The 14,986-nt window shown below is 42.6% G+C and overlaps 1 protein-coding gene across 3 annotated transcripts in view; it reads left to right on the top strand.

The window, feature by feature from the left end:
• Window positions 1-14,986, top strand: part of LOC121551671 (kalirin-like) — a 359,366-nt gene that overhangs the window by 252,418 nt on the left and 91,962 nt on the right. For all 3 annotated transcript variants that reach the window (XM_041864384.2, XM_045210064.1, XM_045210062.1), the window contains exons 25-33: window positions 341-450; window positions 742-811; window positions 1,356-1,445; window positions 1,800-1,892; window positions 9,367-9,478; window positions 9,917-10,107; window positions 13,936-14,037; window positions 14,507-14,649; window positions 14,877-14,979. In XM_041864384.2, the coding sequence (XP_041720318.2) occupies window positions 341-450; window positions 742-811; window positions 1,356-1,445; window positions 1,800-1,892; window positions 9,367-9,478; window positions 9,917-10,107; window positions 13,936-14,037; window positions 14,507-14,649; window positions 14,877-14,979 (1,014 nt within the window). The remainder of the gene's footprint in view (window positions 1-340; window positions 451-741; window positions 812-1,355; window positions 1,446-1,799; window positions 1,893-9,366; window positions 9,479-9,916; window positions 10,108-13,935; window positions 14,038-14,506; window positions 14,650-14,876; window positions 14,980-14,986) is intronic.

Below are 14,986 nucleotides of genomic sequence, written 5' to 3'. Positions count from 1 at the left end.
AATGAAACTCTTATTTTCAGGGTTGTTTTGGCCTTGGTATGTACTCATAGAGGCAGTTCTTGGGTGTTTTCATGATATAGTAAGTCAGATTTTTTCACCTACACAGTCATTGGTCGTCACAGACACAAGTACTCAATTACATTAACATGTTAGCTATCCAGAGCAACTTACAGTCAGTGCATTCAACTAATTTTAGTAGGAAAAAATACATTACAGTTATAACCCTTAAAAAAGGTTGCCAGGAAGAAAAAACAAGTCCAAGATTTTTGTGAGGATTGGTTGTAGGACATGATAGGATGTCATTTCCTGTGTGTCTTTCTCGTCTCCTCCTCCTGTCTAGACGTACCTGTGGGAGATGACGAGTGGGGTGGAGGAGATCCCGCCTGGCATCGTCAACAAGGAGCACATCATCTTCGGCAACATCCAGGAGATTTATGATTTCCATAACAGGTAGGGGTCTCTTTCAAATTGAGGCTGCATCCAAAATGGCACCCTATGCCCTATATAGTGCACTACTTTTGACCAGGGCAGGGCTGTCATCTGGGACACATCTTTAATTTGAAAGAGATTCCAACTTGTTATATCAGCTGGTTTTGTTGTTGTGTTTCAGGTGCACGTTATTGCATGAGAGACCAATTCAAATAACTTCTATTGCATGTGATTTTGGTTGAGGAAATATTTATTCTATGATAAGCAGTGAATATTATCATGGTTAACCCTCTCTTTACTGTCTAACTGCAGCATTTTCCTCAAAGAGCTAGTGAACTATGAACAGCTACCTGAAGATGTGGGCCATTGTTTTGTCACATGGGTAAGACTCCTGTTTTCACTCAATGGGTCATGTTCATTAGAGCACACAAAGGAAAACGTTGTGAAACGTTTTGCAATGGAAACCAAAAATTAGTATTTCTTATTGGTCACGTCCAGGTAGTCCCTCCCTGTTTCAGTCCGTTTTGTTCCGTTTGGTGCCTAGTGAATACGACCATGGTGTTAGTCTTTTGCTTACACCGTCCATAGGGCCCTTCTGACTTGTGGCTTCATGATTGATAATTACATGTGAATGTTGTTTACTTTCTTGCAATTAGGTTATACAACATATGTAATCAATCAATCAAATGTATTTTATAAAGCCCTTTTTTCCATAAACCATAGGCAGGCATACAGTAGCATGATAACCTCTTGTAAAGCTGCTTGGATTAAGCATTGGCAGTGAACATTGCATACCGTAGTATATTTGTCCATATATACCACTACGTAGTAAGTATGTAGTGGTATATATGGACAAATATATGCATGTAAGAAAATAGATGTTCAGTCATTTGAATTTGACTGGATTTTCCCATTCTGTTTTGCAGGCTGATAAATTCCACATGTATGTCAATTACTGTAAAAACAAACCGGATTCCAGCCAACTCATCTTGGAGCATGCTGGAAGCTTCTTCGACGTAAGTTAATTAGTTTTCCTCTTATACCTGTAGGTGGTGCCAATGAGCCATTTATTTCAAGTCTAAAAGACAGGAATCATATTTTTTATGCTTACTACCATTAGTCTCTTTGCATTACAGTGCACAGTCATCCTCAGAGTCTTATGGGTTCTGTTCCAAATGGCACCCTATTCCCTTTACAGTGTACTACATATGAACAATGGCTATAGAGTTCCAGTCAAAAGTAGTACACTACATAGGGAATAGGATGCCATTTGGGACAAACACATGATTATAGGCTTGAACACATTAGGGTATCTCAATGTCAACATCAATATGCTTTAATCGTCATGATGTCGTCAATTCTGTGTGCAGGAAATCCAGAAGCGACACGGATTGGCCAACTCAATCTCCTCCTACCTTATCAAGCCAGTGCAGAGGATCACTAAGTACCAGCTTCTCCTCAAGGTAGGGAACATGATGGGACAGAAGGTTTGTGTCCCAAATGCCACCCAATTCCCTATATAGTGCACTACTTTTGACTAGAGCCCTATGGGCCCTGGTCAAAAGTAGTGCGCTACAGTCATGACTGAAAATATTGGCATCATTGATAAAGATTAACCCACATTTTTTGGGGGGAAAGGAAATGATATTATTTTATACTAATACAATAGCTTTTTTCTCAAAAAGATAGCGATACAATTTATTGGCACCCCTGTTTTCAATACTCTCCACTTGCGAGGATAACGACACAGCCTTTTTCTAAAATGTGTTATGAGATTGGAGAACACATTGGGAGGGATCTTAGACCATTCCTCCATACATAATTATTCTAGATCCTTGATATCCTTCATCTGCACTTATGGACTGCACTCTTCAATTCAAACCACATGTTTTCAATGGGGTTCAAGTCTGGAGACTGAGATGGCCATTGTAAAATGTTGATAACTGGGTAAAGTCCATGACCTTAACAAAGTCCCCAGAGCCAGTGGAAGCAGAATACTCCCATAACATCAAAGATCCACCACAATATTTTATAGTAGGGATGAGGTTCTTTGCATCCTTTCGACACTAGTGCTGAGCGATTAGTGCTTTTTGAGGTTGGTTCCGCTTCAGTTGGATTATTAAAAAATTATCAACATTTTCGATTATTCTTTTAAACATTAAATGCACTATGCATTATGTGGGTTGAATGCTGTAACAATACAGAATAACATTTTATAAAAGTTCCATGATGGTAGTGACTGCCCATTACTGCTTATCACTTATTAACCATCATTTATTCACATTACTTTATTTTAATAAAATATTTCAGTCGTTGTGCATATTTCATTTGTTTTATTTGATGACTTTATTATACGCTGTCTGCCACTATTTTAGTAGTTCTTCAAAGTACTGAATACTAACTATCAATCGCTAACAGTGCCTTCAGAAAGTATTCACACCCCTTGACTTTTCCCCATTTTGTTCCACTATTGAGATTTTTTGTCACTGGCCTACACACAATACGACGTGGAATTATGTTTTTCGAACTTTTTTACAAATTAATTAAAACTGAAAAGCTGAAATGTCTTGAGTCAATAAGTATTCAACCCCTTTGTTATGGGAAGCCTAAATAATACGTTGCTTGGACTCACTGTGTGCAATAATAGTGTTTTGAGCATGTTGAAGTTATGAATTACACTTTGGATGGTGTATCAATACAGCCAGTCACTACAAAGATACAGGCGTCCTTCCTAACTCAGTTGCCAAAGAGGAAGGAAACCACTCAGTGATTTCACCATGAGGCCCAAAAAAACAGTTATAGAATTTGATGGCTGTGATAGGAGAAAACTGAGGGATGGATCAACAACATTGTAGTTACTCCACAATACTAACCTAATTGACAGAATGAAAAGAAGGAAGCCTGTACAGAAGAAAAATATTCCAAAACATGCATCCTGTTTGCAATAACGCACTAAAGTAAAACTGCAAAAAATGTGGCAAAGAAATTTACTTTATGTCCTGAATACAAAGCATTAAGTTTGGGGAAAATCCAACACATCACTGAGTACCACTCTTGATATTTTCAAGCATGGTGTTGGCTGCATCATGTTATGCATATTTTTATGGGATTTTTTATTTATAAAAAGAAACAGAATACAGCTAAGCACAGGCAAAATCCTAGAGGAAAACCTGGTTCAGTCTGCTTTCCAACAGACACTGGGAGACAAATTCACCTTTCAGCAAGACAACCTAAAACACAAGGCCAAATATACACTGGAGTTGCTTACGAAGATGACATTGAATGTTCCTGAGTGGCCTTACAGTTTTGACTTAAATTGGCTTAGAAATCTATGGCAAGAATTGAAAATGGCTGTCTAGCAATGATCAACAACCAACTGGACACAGCTTGAAGAATTGTAAAAAGAATAATGAGCAAATATTGTACAATCCAGGTGTGCAAAGCTCTTAGAGACGTACCTGCCAAAGGTGATTCTACCATTTATTGACTCAGGGGGTTGAATACTTATCTAATCAAGATATACAGTTGAAGTCTGAAGTTTACATACACCTTAGCCAAATACATTTAAACTCAGTCTTTCACAATTCCTGACATTTAATCCTAGTAAAAATTCCCTGTCTTAGGTCAGTTAGGATCACCACTTTATTTTAAGAATGTGAAATGTCAGAATAATAATAGAGAGAATGATTTATTTCAGCTTTTATTTATTTCATCACATTCCCAGTGTGAAGGACTGAAATCCTGCAGCACCCGCAAGGTCCCCCTGCTCAAGAAAGCACATATACAGGGCCGTCTGAAGTTTGCCAATGAACATCTGAATGATTCAGAGGAGAACTGGGTGAAAGTGTTGTGGTCAGATGAGACCAAAATGGAGCTCTTTGGCATCAACTCAACTCGCCGTGTTTGGAGGAGGAGGAATGCTGCCTATGACCCCAAGAACACCATCCCCACCATCAAACATGGAGGTGGAAACATTAAGCTTTGGGGGTGTTTTTCTGCTAAGGGGACAGGACAACTTCACCGCATCAAAGGGACGATGGACAGGGCCATGTACCGTCAAATCTTGGGTGAGAACCTCCTTCCCTCAGCCAGGGCATTGAAAATGGGTCGTGGATGGGTATTCCAGCATGACAATGACCCAAAACACACGGCCAAGGCAACAAAGGAGTGGCTCAAGAAGAAGCACATTAAGGTCCTGGAGTGGCCTAGCCAGTCTCCATACCTTAATCCCATAGAAAATCTGTGGAGGGAGCTGAAGGTTCGAGTTGCCAAACGTCAGCCTCGAAACCTTAATGACTTGGAGAAGATCTGCAAAGAGGAGTGGAGAAAATCCCTCCTGAGATGTGTGCAAACCTGGTGGCCAACTACAAGAAACGTCTGACCTCTGTGATTGCCAACAAGGGTTTTGCCACCAAGTACTATGTCATGTTTTGCAGAGGGGTCAAATACTTATTTCCCTCATTAAAATGCAAATCAATTTATAACATTTTTGACATGCGTTTTTCTGGATTTTTTTGTTGTTATTCTGTCTCTCACTGTTCAAATAAACCTACCATTAAAATTATAGACTGATCATGTCTTTGTCAGTGGGCAAACGTACAAAATCAGCAGGGGATCAAATACTTTTTTCCCTCACTGTATCCGCACATACAGATGAAGTCGGAAGTTTACATACACCTTAGCCAAATACATTTAAACTCAGTCTTTCACAATTCCTGACATTTAATCCTAGTAAAAATTCCCTGTCTTAGATCAGTTAGGATCACCACTTTATTTTAAGAATGTGAAATGTCAGAATAATAATAGAGAGAATTATTTATTTCAGCTTTTATTTATTTCATCACATTCCCAGTGGGTCAGAAGTTTACATACACTCAATTAGTATTTGGTAGCATTGCCTTTAAATTGTTTAACTTGGGTCAAACGTTTTGGGTAGCCTTCCACAAGCTTCCCACAATAAGTTGGGTGAATTTTGTCCCATTCCTCCTGACAGAGCTGGTGTAACTGAGTCAGGTTTGTAGGCCTCCTTGCATGCACACACTTTTTCAGTTCTGCCCTCAAATGTTCTATAGGATTGAGGTCTTTGTGATGGCCACTCCAATACCTTGACTTTGATGTCCTTAAGCCATTTTGCCACAACTTTGGAAGTATGCTTGGGGTCATTGTCCATTTGGAAGACCCATTTGCGACCAAGCTTTAACTTCCTGACTGATGTCTTGAGATGTTGCTTCAATATATCCACATAATTTTCCTTCCTCATGATGACATGTATTTTGTGAAGTGCACCAGTCCCTCCTGCAGCAAAGCACCCCCACAGCATGATGCTGCCACCCCCGTGCTTCACGGTTGGGATGGTGTTCTTCGGCTTGCAAGCAACCCCCTTTTTCCTCCAAACATAACGATGGTCATTATGGCCAAACAGTTATATTTTGGTTTCATCAGACCAGAGGACATTTCTCCAAAAAGTACGATCTTTGTCCCCATGTGCAGTTGCAAACCGTAGTGTGGCTTTTTTATGGCGGTTTTGGAGAACTGGCTTCTTCCTTGCTGAGCGGCCTTTCAGGTTATGTCGATATAGGACTTGTTTTACTGTGGATATAGATACATTTGTACCTGTTTCCTCCAGCATCTTCACAAGGTCCTTTGCTGTTGTTCTGGGATTGATTTGCACTTTTCGCACCAAAGTACATTAATGTCTAGGAGACAGAACGCGTCTCCTTCCTGAGCGGTATGACGGCTGCGTGGTCCCATGGTGTTTATACTTGCATACTATTGTTTGTACAGATGAACGTGGTACCTTCAGGCTTTTGGAAATTGCTCCCAAGGATGAACCAGACTTGTGGAGGTCTACAACTTTTTTTCTGAGATCTTTGCTGATTTCCTTTGATTTTTCCATGATGTCAAGAAAAGAGGCACTGAGCTTGAAGGTAGGCCTTGAAATACATCCACAGTTACACCTCCAATTGACTCAAATGATGTCAATTAGCCTATCAGAAGCTTCTAAAGCCATGACATCATTTTCTGAAATTTTCCAAGCTGTTTAAAGGCACAGTCAACTTAGTGTATGTAAACTTCTGAACCACTGGAATTGTGATACAGTGAATTATAAGTGAAATAATCTGTCTGTAAACAATTGTTGGAAAAATTACTTGTGTCATGCACAAAGTAGATCTCCTAACCGACTTGCCGAAACTATAGTTTGTTAACAAGAAATTTGTGGAGTGGTTGAAAAACTAGTTTGACTCCAACTTCAACTGTATGAGTGTTTTTGTTTTTCATTATTTATTTTTACAAATGTTTAAAACAATTCTTCCACTTCTACATTAGAGTATTTTGTGTAGATCTTTGACAAGAAATTACAATTAAATCCATTTTAATCCCACTTTGCAACACAACAAAAAAGTGCACAGTGATCTTGCTACTCCTTTCCAATAAATATTGAGGGTCTTATTCTGGTGATATGATGATCAATGCTTGACTGCCGTTTGACAAATCAAAATATTATCGCTCTTATCCATAATAATCTCATCATGTAGACTAGCCTACCCGCACAGCCTACCTGCACTGTATCTGGGAGCTGTTGGCTAGAGCGTACGTGCCAAGACCAGAGTAGGCACATATGCTATTTAACGCAACAGTTTGTGACAAAACTATCGGTACAGTTGAAAATGCGATGGAAGCACATTGAACTTTAGATTTTTATTCTGTACATGAAAACTTAAAGCTGCAATATGTAACTTTTTGGGCGACCCGACCAAATTCACATAGAAATGTGAGTGATAGATATGTCATTCTCATTGAAAGCAAGTCTACGAAGCAGTAGATCTGTTCTATGTGCGCTGTTTTGTTTTTGCGTCTTTTACTTTCGGTTTTGTACACCAGTTTCAAACAACTGAAAATGCAATATTTTTGTTTATGGAAAATATATTTCACAGTGTTTTCGATAGTACAATGATTCTCTTCACTATACTTGCTTGTTTTGTCACATAAACTGAAATTAGGCTAACTATTCGAATTTTAGCAACTAGGGAATGGTGGAGCGATTTCTGCATAGTGCACCTTTAAGCGAAAAAGTACATTTTGTATGCACTATGTCATCGCACACTGACTTTTATCCGCAACAAGTCCATTTGGTGGAAACACTTGTGGGAAAATGCCTACTATTTTCTTTATGCAGATTTTAGAACATTCGCTTGAAAATCTGTAGCCAATTGAATGGAAACCTAGCTGTTGTAGTTAATTACCACGTTTCTGCTCTAAACTATGTAGAATATTGGCATGTTGGAAACTACAACTCCCTACTACATCACACAGTTCGGGCTTTATCTGATTTATTTCTAGAGAAACTGTGCAATGTGCGCATTGAGCTCACAGAAGAAATAACCCCAGAACGAAATGGAATTCAAATAATTTTACCGATGTTGATCAATTAGTTGTTTAAAAAATAAAAAATACAAACATTTTGGTTAATCACTCAGCATTATTCGACGCCAAACCCACTACTGGTGTGTGTGACCAAAGAGCTTTATTTTCATGTCATCTGACCTTAGCACCAGTTACAATCCAAGTGCCAATGCCATTTAGCAAACTTCAGGTGTTTACATTTGTTGGATTCAATGAAAATAGAGCTCTTTGGCCAAGCACACCAGTAGTGGTGGGTTTGGCATCGAAAGAAGGATGCAAAGTACCTCATACCTACTGTAAAATATGGTGGTGGATCTTTGATGTTATGGGACTATTTTGCTTCCACTGGTCCTGGGGCCGTTGTTAAGGTCAACGGCATCATTACATTCCCAGGACATTTTAGCAAAAAACTTGATTGCCTCTGCCAGAAGGCTGAAACTTGGCCACAAGTGGATCTTCCAGCATGACAATAACCCCATCAAAATCCACAAAGAAATTGTTAATTGACCCATTGAAAACCTGAGGAGGAATGGTCTAAGATCCCTCACAATCTCATAAAACAGTTTTGAAAAAGGCACAGTGCCATTATCCTCACAGGGTAGGGTCCTACAGTATTGAAAACATGGGTGTCAATACTGTCATTTCGACCCCTATCTTTTTGAGAGAAAAATATATTACTTGTTAAACATAATATTTTTCTCTGAGCAATTGTATTATTGATTTTATACAGTCTCTTTTGCACATCTTTATCAAGGTTGCCAATATAGTGCACATATACTAGAATAGGGTGCCATTTGGGACGAGGAGGAAGGAGGAAACCTGGGAGCTATTATTATCCATCCCACTTCCCCCAGGAAATATGGAACATCAAAGCATTCTGGAGCACTTCTCTCCCTCCCTCCCTCTCTCCCTCTATCCCTCCCTCCCACCTACATACCCACCCACTCTCCCTCCCTCCTCTCTCACTCTCTTTCACTCTCTCTCTATTCGCTCTCTCTCCCTCCATCCCTCTCTCCCCTCCCTCCCCCTCTCCCTCCCTCCCTGCCCCCCTCCCTTCCTCTCATCTGTATGTTTACGTGAGTTTTCTTATAGGGTCAAGCTCATTAATGGCTTCCCATGAGACGGCTGATTCCCCTGCCTGTGTGTGGGCCCTTAGCTCTGTGTTAAATGTCCATAGTAGCACTTAGTGATGTGTCCGCTTGTACAGAACCTCATCACACAGTATCTTAGGCTACATCCCAAATGGCATCCTATTCCCTATCCTATATAGTGCACTTATGCCATTTAGGACGCAGACAGTATCTTACATACAGAGATCCCCTTTACAGTGTCTGGCATAAGAAATAGCAATGAAATCATTTCCAGACATGTCTTCTCAAAATGACTGTTCTTAGCCCTCCTATTTTCTAATAAAACAATATCCAGCTGGGGAAATGATTGTCCTGTGTTTAACATGCATGCCAGGAACTGTAGACTTAGCAACCCCATCAATGCACTGGAACTGATGAAAACTGTCCAAATGTCATGTTTCAGGAGCTGCTGACCTGCTGTGAGGAGGGGAAGGGGGAGATTAAGGACGGCCTGGAGGTTATGCTTAGTGTCCCCAAGAGGGCCAACGATGCTATGCATGTCGCCATGCTGGAAGGTACAGTAGAAGGGAGGCCTGTGTGCTGTATTCTATTTAAAACATCTCTAATTAGCTAGGGTGTTCCATCACTTCATGTGGAAGTAAACTAACTAAACTTATCTATCCCTTTAAGGGACAGTTGTGAAATGTACAGTAAAACCTACACTGCATGGAATAATACTATCTAGTAGGCAAGTATAGAGCTGTAAGGTTGTTGTCTCTCTGTCAGGGTTGGAGGCAATTGGAATTGAAGTCCGCCAATTCCAATTGCTGACATTTCAAATTTAATAATTACAAAAATGTTTATATTTTCAACGATTTCTCAATAAATTAGAAAAAAAAAAGTTTTTTATTTCCAAAGTTCTTAAATGTTTTACATTTAATTTTAATGACTGGCCCTAACTCTGCAGTCGGTAGTGCATTGCTGTATTTAAAAAGCCATGTGATCTCCGGTAGGTTTCGATGAGAATCTGGACGTGCAGGGAGAGCTGTTCATCCAGGACACGTTCCAGGTGTGGGATCCCAAGTCTCTGATCCGGAAGGGCCGGGACCGCCATCTCTTCCTGTTCGAGATCTCCCTGGTGTTCAGCAAGGAGATCAAGGACTCGGCCGGACGCACCAAATACGCCTTCAAGAACAAACTGCTGGTAGGACTGGCCCCTTTTTCTCCTCTCCCCTCCTCTCCTACCTGCTCTACAGTTAAAGTTTAAGTCAGAGGTCCATTTGAAAGGAATGAAGCTGCACTTGACTTCACTTGAGATCTGTGGAATGAGACAGGTCACATATAGTAGTGTGGAGTTCCAGCTTTTCAAGGGAATTTTCTCAAGATAGTGCTGGTGTTGTCATATAATGTGTAATCCAGCTGGCCAAGCTGTGAACCTAATAATACTATAACGATGTGATGCCTTGCATGTGTCCTGGGGACTCCTGGTGAGTTGGATCAGAAGGGCAGGTGCTTTTAGCCAGTGGAGACGTTTGCTCCACAACCAATTCCCATTGATCTGCATCCCCCCTTAGCTTGCTGGATGAGATGTAAAGCCCCCATCTGTCAAGCGTCAATGTGCAGCGGTAGGACGGAGTCAGGCGCAGGACACAGAAATGAGTAAACAACGTACTTTACTCGAAAAATAAACAAGACTAATTTCCACGCAGGGAAAACACACCAGCTCACATAAGTCTTGGACACAAAACAAAGAATAAACACGCACAAAACCATGTGGGAACCAGAGGGTTAAATAGGGAAATAATATAATGTAATGGGAACCAGGTTTGTACAATCAAGACAAAACAAATGAAAAAATAAATGTAGATCGGTGGCAGCTAGAAAGCCGGTGACGACGACCGCCGAACGCCGCCCGAACAAGGAGAGGCACCAACTTCGGTGGAAGTCGTGACAGTACCCCCCGCTATCTGACCAAAGCCCCCGATAAACCTCCGGTAGTAGTTGGCAAATCCTAAGAACCGCTGCACCTCCTTTACCGTGGTTGGAGTCGGCCAATTACGCACGGCTGAAATGTGGTCATTCTCCATCTCCACCCCTGACGCGGACAGGCGGTACCCTAGGAAGGAGACGGACTGTTGGAAGAACACACATTTCTCAGCCTTGACGTACAGGTCATGTCGACCAAGCACCTTGCGCACCAGGGACACATGCTCGGCGCGTGTAGCGGAGTATATGAGAATGTCATCTATATACACCACTACACCCTGCCCATGCAGGTCCCTGAAAATCTTGTCTATGAAGGATTGGAAGACTGATGGAGCATTCATCAACCCGTACGGCATGACGAGGTACTCATAGTGCCCAGAGGTGGTACTAAATGTCGTCTTCCACTCATCCCCCTCCCGGATACGCACCAGGTTGTAAGCGCTCCTGAGATCATATTTGGTTGAAGAAGCACGCCCCGTGCAATGACTCTGTCACACTGGCTATGAGAGGCAGTGGGTAACTGTACTTCACAGTGATCTGATTTAGACCTCGATAGTCAATGCACGGGCGTAAACCTCCATCCTTCTTCTTCACAAAAAAGAAACTTGAGGAGGCAGGTGAAGTGGAAGGCCGAATGCTAAATCCGTTCTACCTCATTTCTACCAGCATGTTAAATGTGCAACCAGAGGAAAAAAAAACTCTAGACCACCTTTACTCCACACACAGAGATGCATACAAAGCTCTCCCTTGCCCTCCATTTGTCAAATTTGACCATAACTCTATCCTCCTGATTCCTGCTTATAAGCAAAAACTAAAGCAGGAAGGTTAATAAAAAAGTGGTCAGATGACGCAGATGCTAAGCTACAGGACTGTTTTGCTAGCACAGACTGGAACATGTCCCGGGATTCTTCAGATAGCATTGAGGAGTACACCACATCAGTCACTGGCTTCATCAATAAGTGCATCGATGACGTCGTCCCCACAGTGACTGTACGTACATACCCCAACCAGAAGCCATGGATTACAGGCAACATCCGCACTGAGCTAAAGGGTAGAGCTGCCGCTTTCTTGGAGCGGGACTCTAACCCGGACGCTTATAAGAAATCCCGCTATGCCCTCCGACGAACCATCAAACAGGCAAAGAGTCAATACAGGACTAAGATTGAATCGTACTACACCGGCTCTGACGCTCGTCGGATGTGGCAGGGCTTGAAAACTATTACAGACTACAAAGGGAAGCACAGCCACGAGCTGCCCAGTGACACAAAACTTCCAGACGAGCTAAACCACTTCTATGCTCGCTTTGAGGCAAGCAACACTGAAGCATGCATGAGAGCACCAACTGTTCCAGATGACTATGTGATCACGCTCTCCGTAGCCAATGTGAGTAAGACTTTTAAGCAGGTCAACATTCACAAGGCCGCAGGACCAGACAGATTACCAGGACGTGTACTCCGAGCATGTGCTGACCAACTGGCAAGTGTCTTCACTGACATTTTCAACATGTCCCTGACTGAGTCTGTAATACCAACATGTTTCAAGCAGACCACCATAGTCCCCGTGCCCAAGGACACTAAGATAACCTGCCTAAATGACTACCGACCTGTAGCACTGATGTCTGTAGCCATGAAGTGCTTTGAAAGGCTGGTCATGGCTCACGTCAACACCATTATCCCAGAAACCCTAGACCCACTCCAATTTGCATACCGCCCCAACAGATCCACAGATGATGCAATCTCTTTTGCACTCCACACTGCCCTTTCCCACCTGGACAAGAGGAACACCTACGTGATAATGCTATTCATTGACTACAGCTCAGCATTCAACACCATAGTGCCCTCAAAGCTCATCACTAAGCTAAGGATCCTGGGACTAAACACCTCCCTCTGCAACTGGATGCTGGACTTCCTGACGGGCCGCCCCCAGGTGGTAAGGGTAGGTAACAACACATCTGCCACACTGATCCTCAACACAGGGGCCCCTCAGGGGTGCGTGGCTCAGTCCCCTCCTGTACTCCCCTGTTCACCCATGACTGCATGGCCAGGCACGACTCCAACACCATCATTAAGTTTGCCGACGACACAACAGTGGTAGGCCTGATCACCGACAACGATGAGACAGCCTATAGGGAGGAGGTCAGAGACCTGGCAGTGTGGTGCCAGGATAACAACCTCTCCCTCAACGTGACCAAGACAAAGGAGATGATTGTGGACTACAGGAAAAAAAAGAGGACTGAGCACACCCCCATTCTCATCGACGGGGCTGTAGTGGAACAGGTTGAGAGCACTACAGGCGGAAGTCGTGACACCATCGTGTGCGCGTGTGTGTCCGTGCGTGCGTGCGTTGGACGGGTGCGCAGAGTATTTGTGCAATTGTGAGCTATGATTCATACAATGCTCATATTTAGATATTCTTGCCTTCTTATTTCAATACAGTCACTCTCAACTGAGTGTCTGCTAAATGACTAAAATGTAGCAGAACTGGACTACGGTACACGTGTGTGTGGGTAGGTGTTAATTGCCAACTTGTATAATAGGCTACAGTATTTCAGGGTGTTTTAGAGGAAGCTGTGGAGGGAGAACACAAAGGGCCAGGTGCTGAATACATGAAACCCAGAGCAGATGGAGTGGTCTCAGTCCTGAATTAAAGTATGAATTATGAATGCATATGTGCATGTCCAATAGCAGCTGTTCCAGGTTGCTTCCCACATGGCACCCTATTGCCTTTATGGTGAGAGCTCTATGGGCCCTGGTCATAATTAGTGCACAATATAGGGAATAGGGTGCCATTTGGGATGCACAACCAGCCAGGACACAAGGACTACAGTCCACAGGGACAAAGTAGAAAGTTGGATGGGATTTACTACGACTGTATCTTAATGTACCTCTTAAATGCCATCTCCTTATCATAAAGAGAACATTGCTATTGTGGGGTTTTAATTGATATTCAATGGTATACTGACAACATGATTTGGGATGTTCCAAGTCATAAAAGGCTGGTAAAAACAGTGTTCAAGACTTCACATCTTGTTGTCCTCCATCTCCAGACATCAGAACTGGGCGTGACAGAGCACATTGAAGGGGACCCCTGTAAGTTTGCCCTGTGGGCTGGAAGGACCCCCTCATCTGACAACAAGACTGTCCTCAAGGTAGGTCCACAAAGGCATCTACTGATCTCTAAAGATAGTTTTGGGCAGTTTTCCCCTTTAGATCATAATGAATATGATTACACAGACAGGTGGGACCTGATCCTAGATCAGCACTCCTACTCTGAGACGCTTTGTGAATACGGGCCATGGTCTCTTAAAGCTGCCTTCTACTGATCTTCAAGATTTTTCAGGACAGGGTGAAAGGTAGCTTTGGGTAATTTATCACAATACAATACTCACACTAATTGAGGGCCATTAAAGGCGACATATAAAATAGTCTGCCTAAAGACTAGGCCTGTAAGGGCCATGCCTTGCAGAAAGCATAATTTACAGAGCAACAGCTTCAGGGTTACAGTGCAGTTTTTCTCTTTTATACGCCAACACCTTCTCATGAACTTCAAGTGACAGAGGCCAGAGGATACAAAAAGGTCAATCAATGTGATGTGGTGTGTCCCACTCTCCTCCCCAGGCGTCCAGTATTGAAGCAAAGCAGGAGTGGATCAAGAACATCCGGGAGGTGATCCAGGAGAGGATCATCCACCTCAAGGGGGCGCTGAAGGAGCCCATCCACATGCCCAAAACGCCGGCCAAGCCACGCAACAACAGCAAGAGGTGAGCAGGCCCATCACTCAGCCATCCAGGCACCCACATAAGCAACACTAATCAAATCTCTTTTCATCATATTTGATAGATCAGTATGGCTTATTCTATTTGATTTGGTAGGTCTTCTAAATTAGGATGGCTAAAGATAAGATACATCCCCTTCAAAAAACAAACATCAAGACAGACAGAGATAAGACACATCCTTTCTAACTCTGTGTGTGTGTGTGTGTCTCCAGGGATGCCGGTGAGGATGCAGACAGCCAGGGTGACGGCAGCAGCCAGCCAGACACCATCTCCATCGCCTCCAGGACCTCCCAGAACACTGTGGACAGTGATAAGGTAGGAG

Source organism: Coregonus clupeaformis, chromosome 4, assembly GCF_020615455.1.
Source record: "Coregonus clupeaformis isolate EN_2021a chromosome 4, ASM2061545v1, whole genome shotgun sequence".
NCBI lineage: Eukaryota > Metazoa > Chordata > Actinopteri > Salmoniformes > Salmonidae > Coregonus > Coregonus clupeaformis.
Note: the sequence above shows the minus strand (reverse complement) of the source record. Positions and strands in the feature narration are given on the sequence as shown.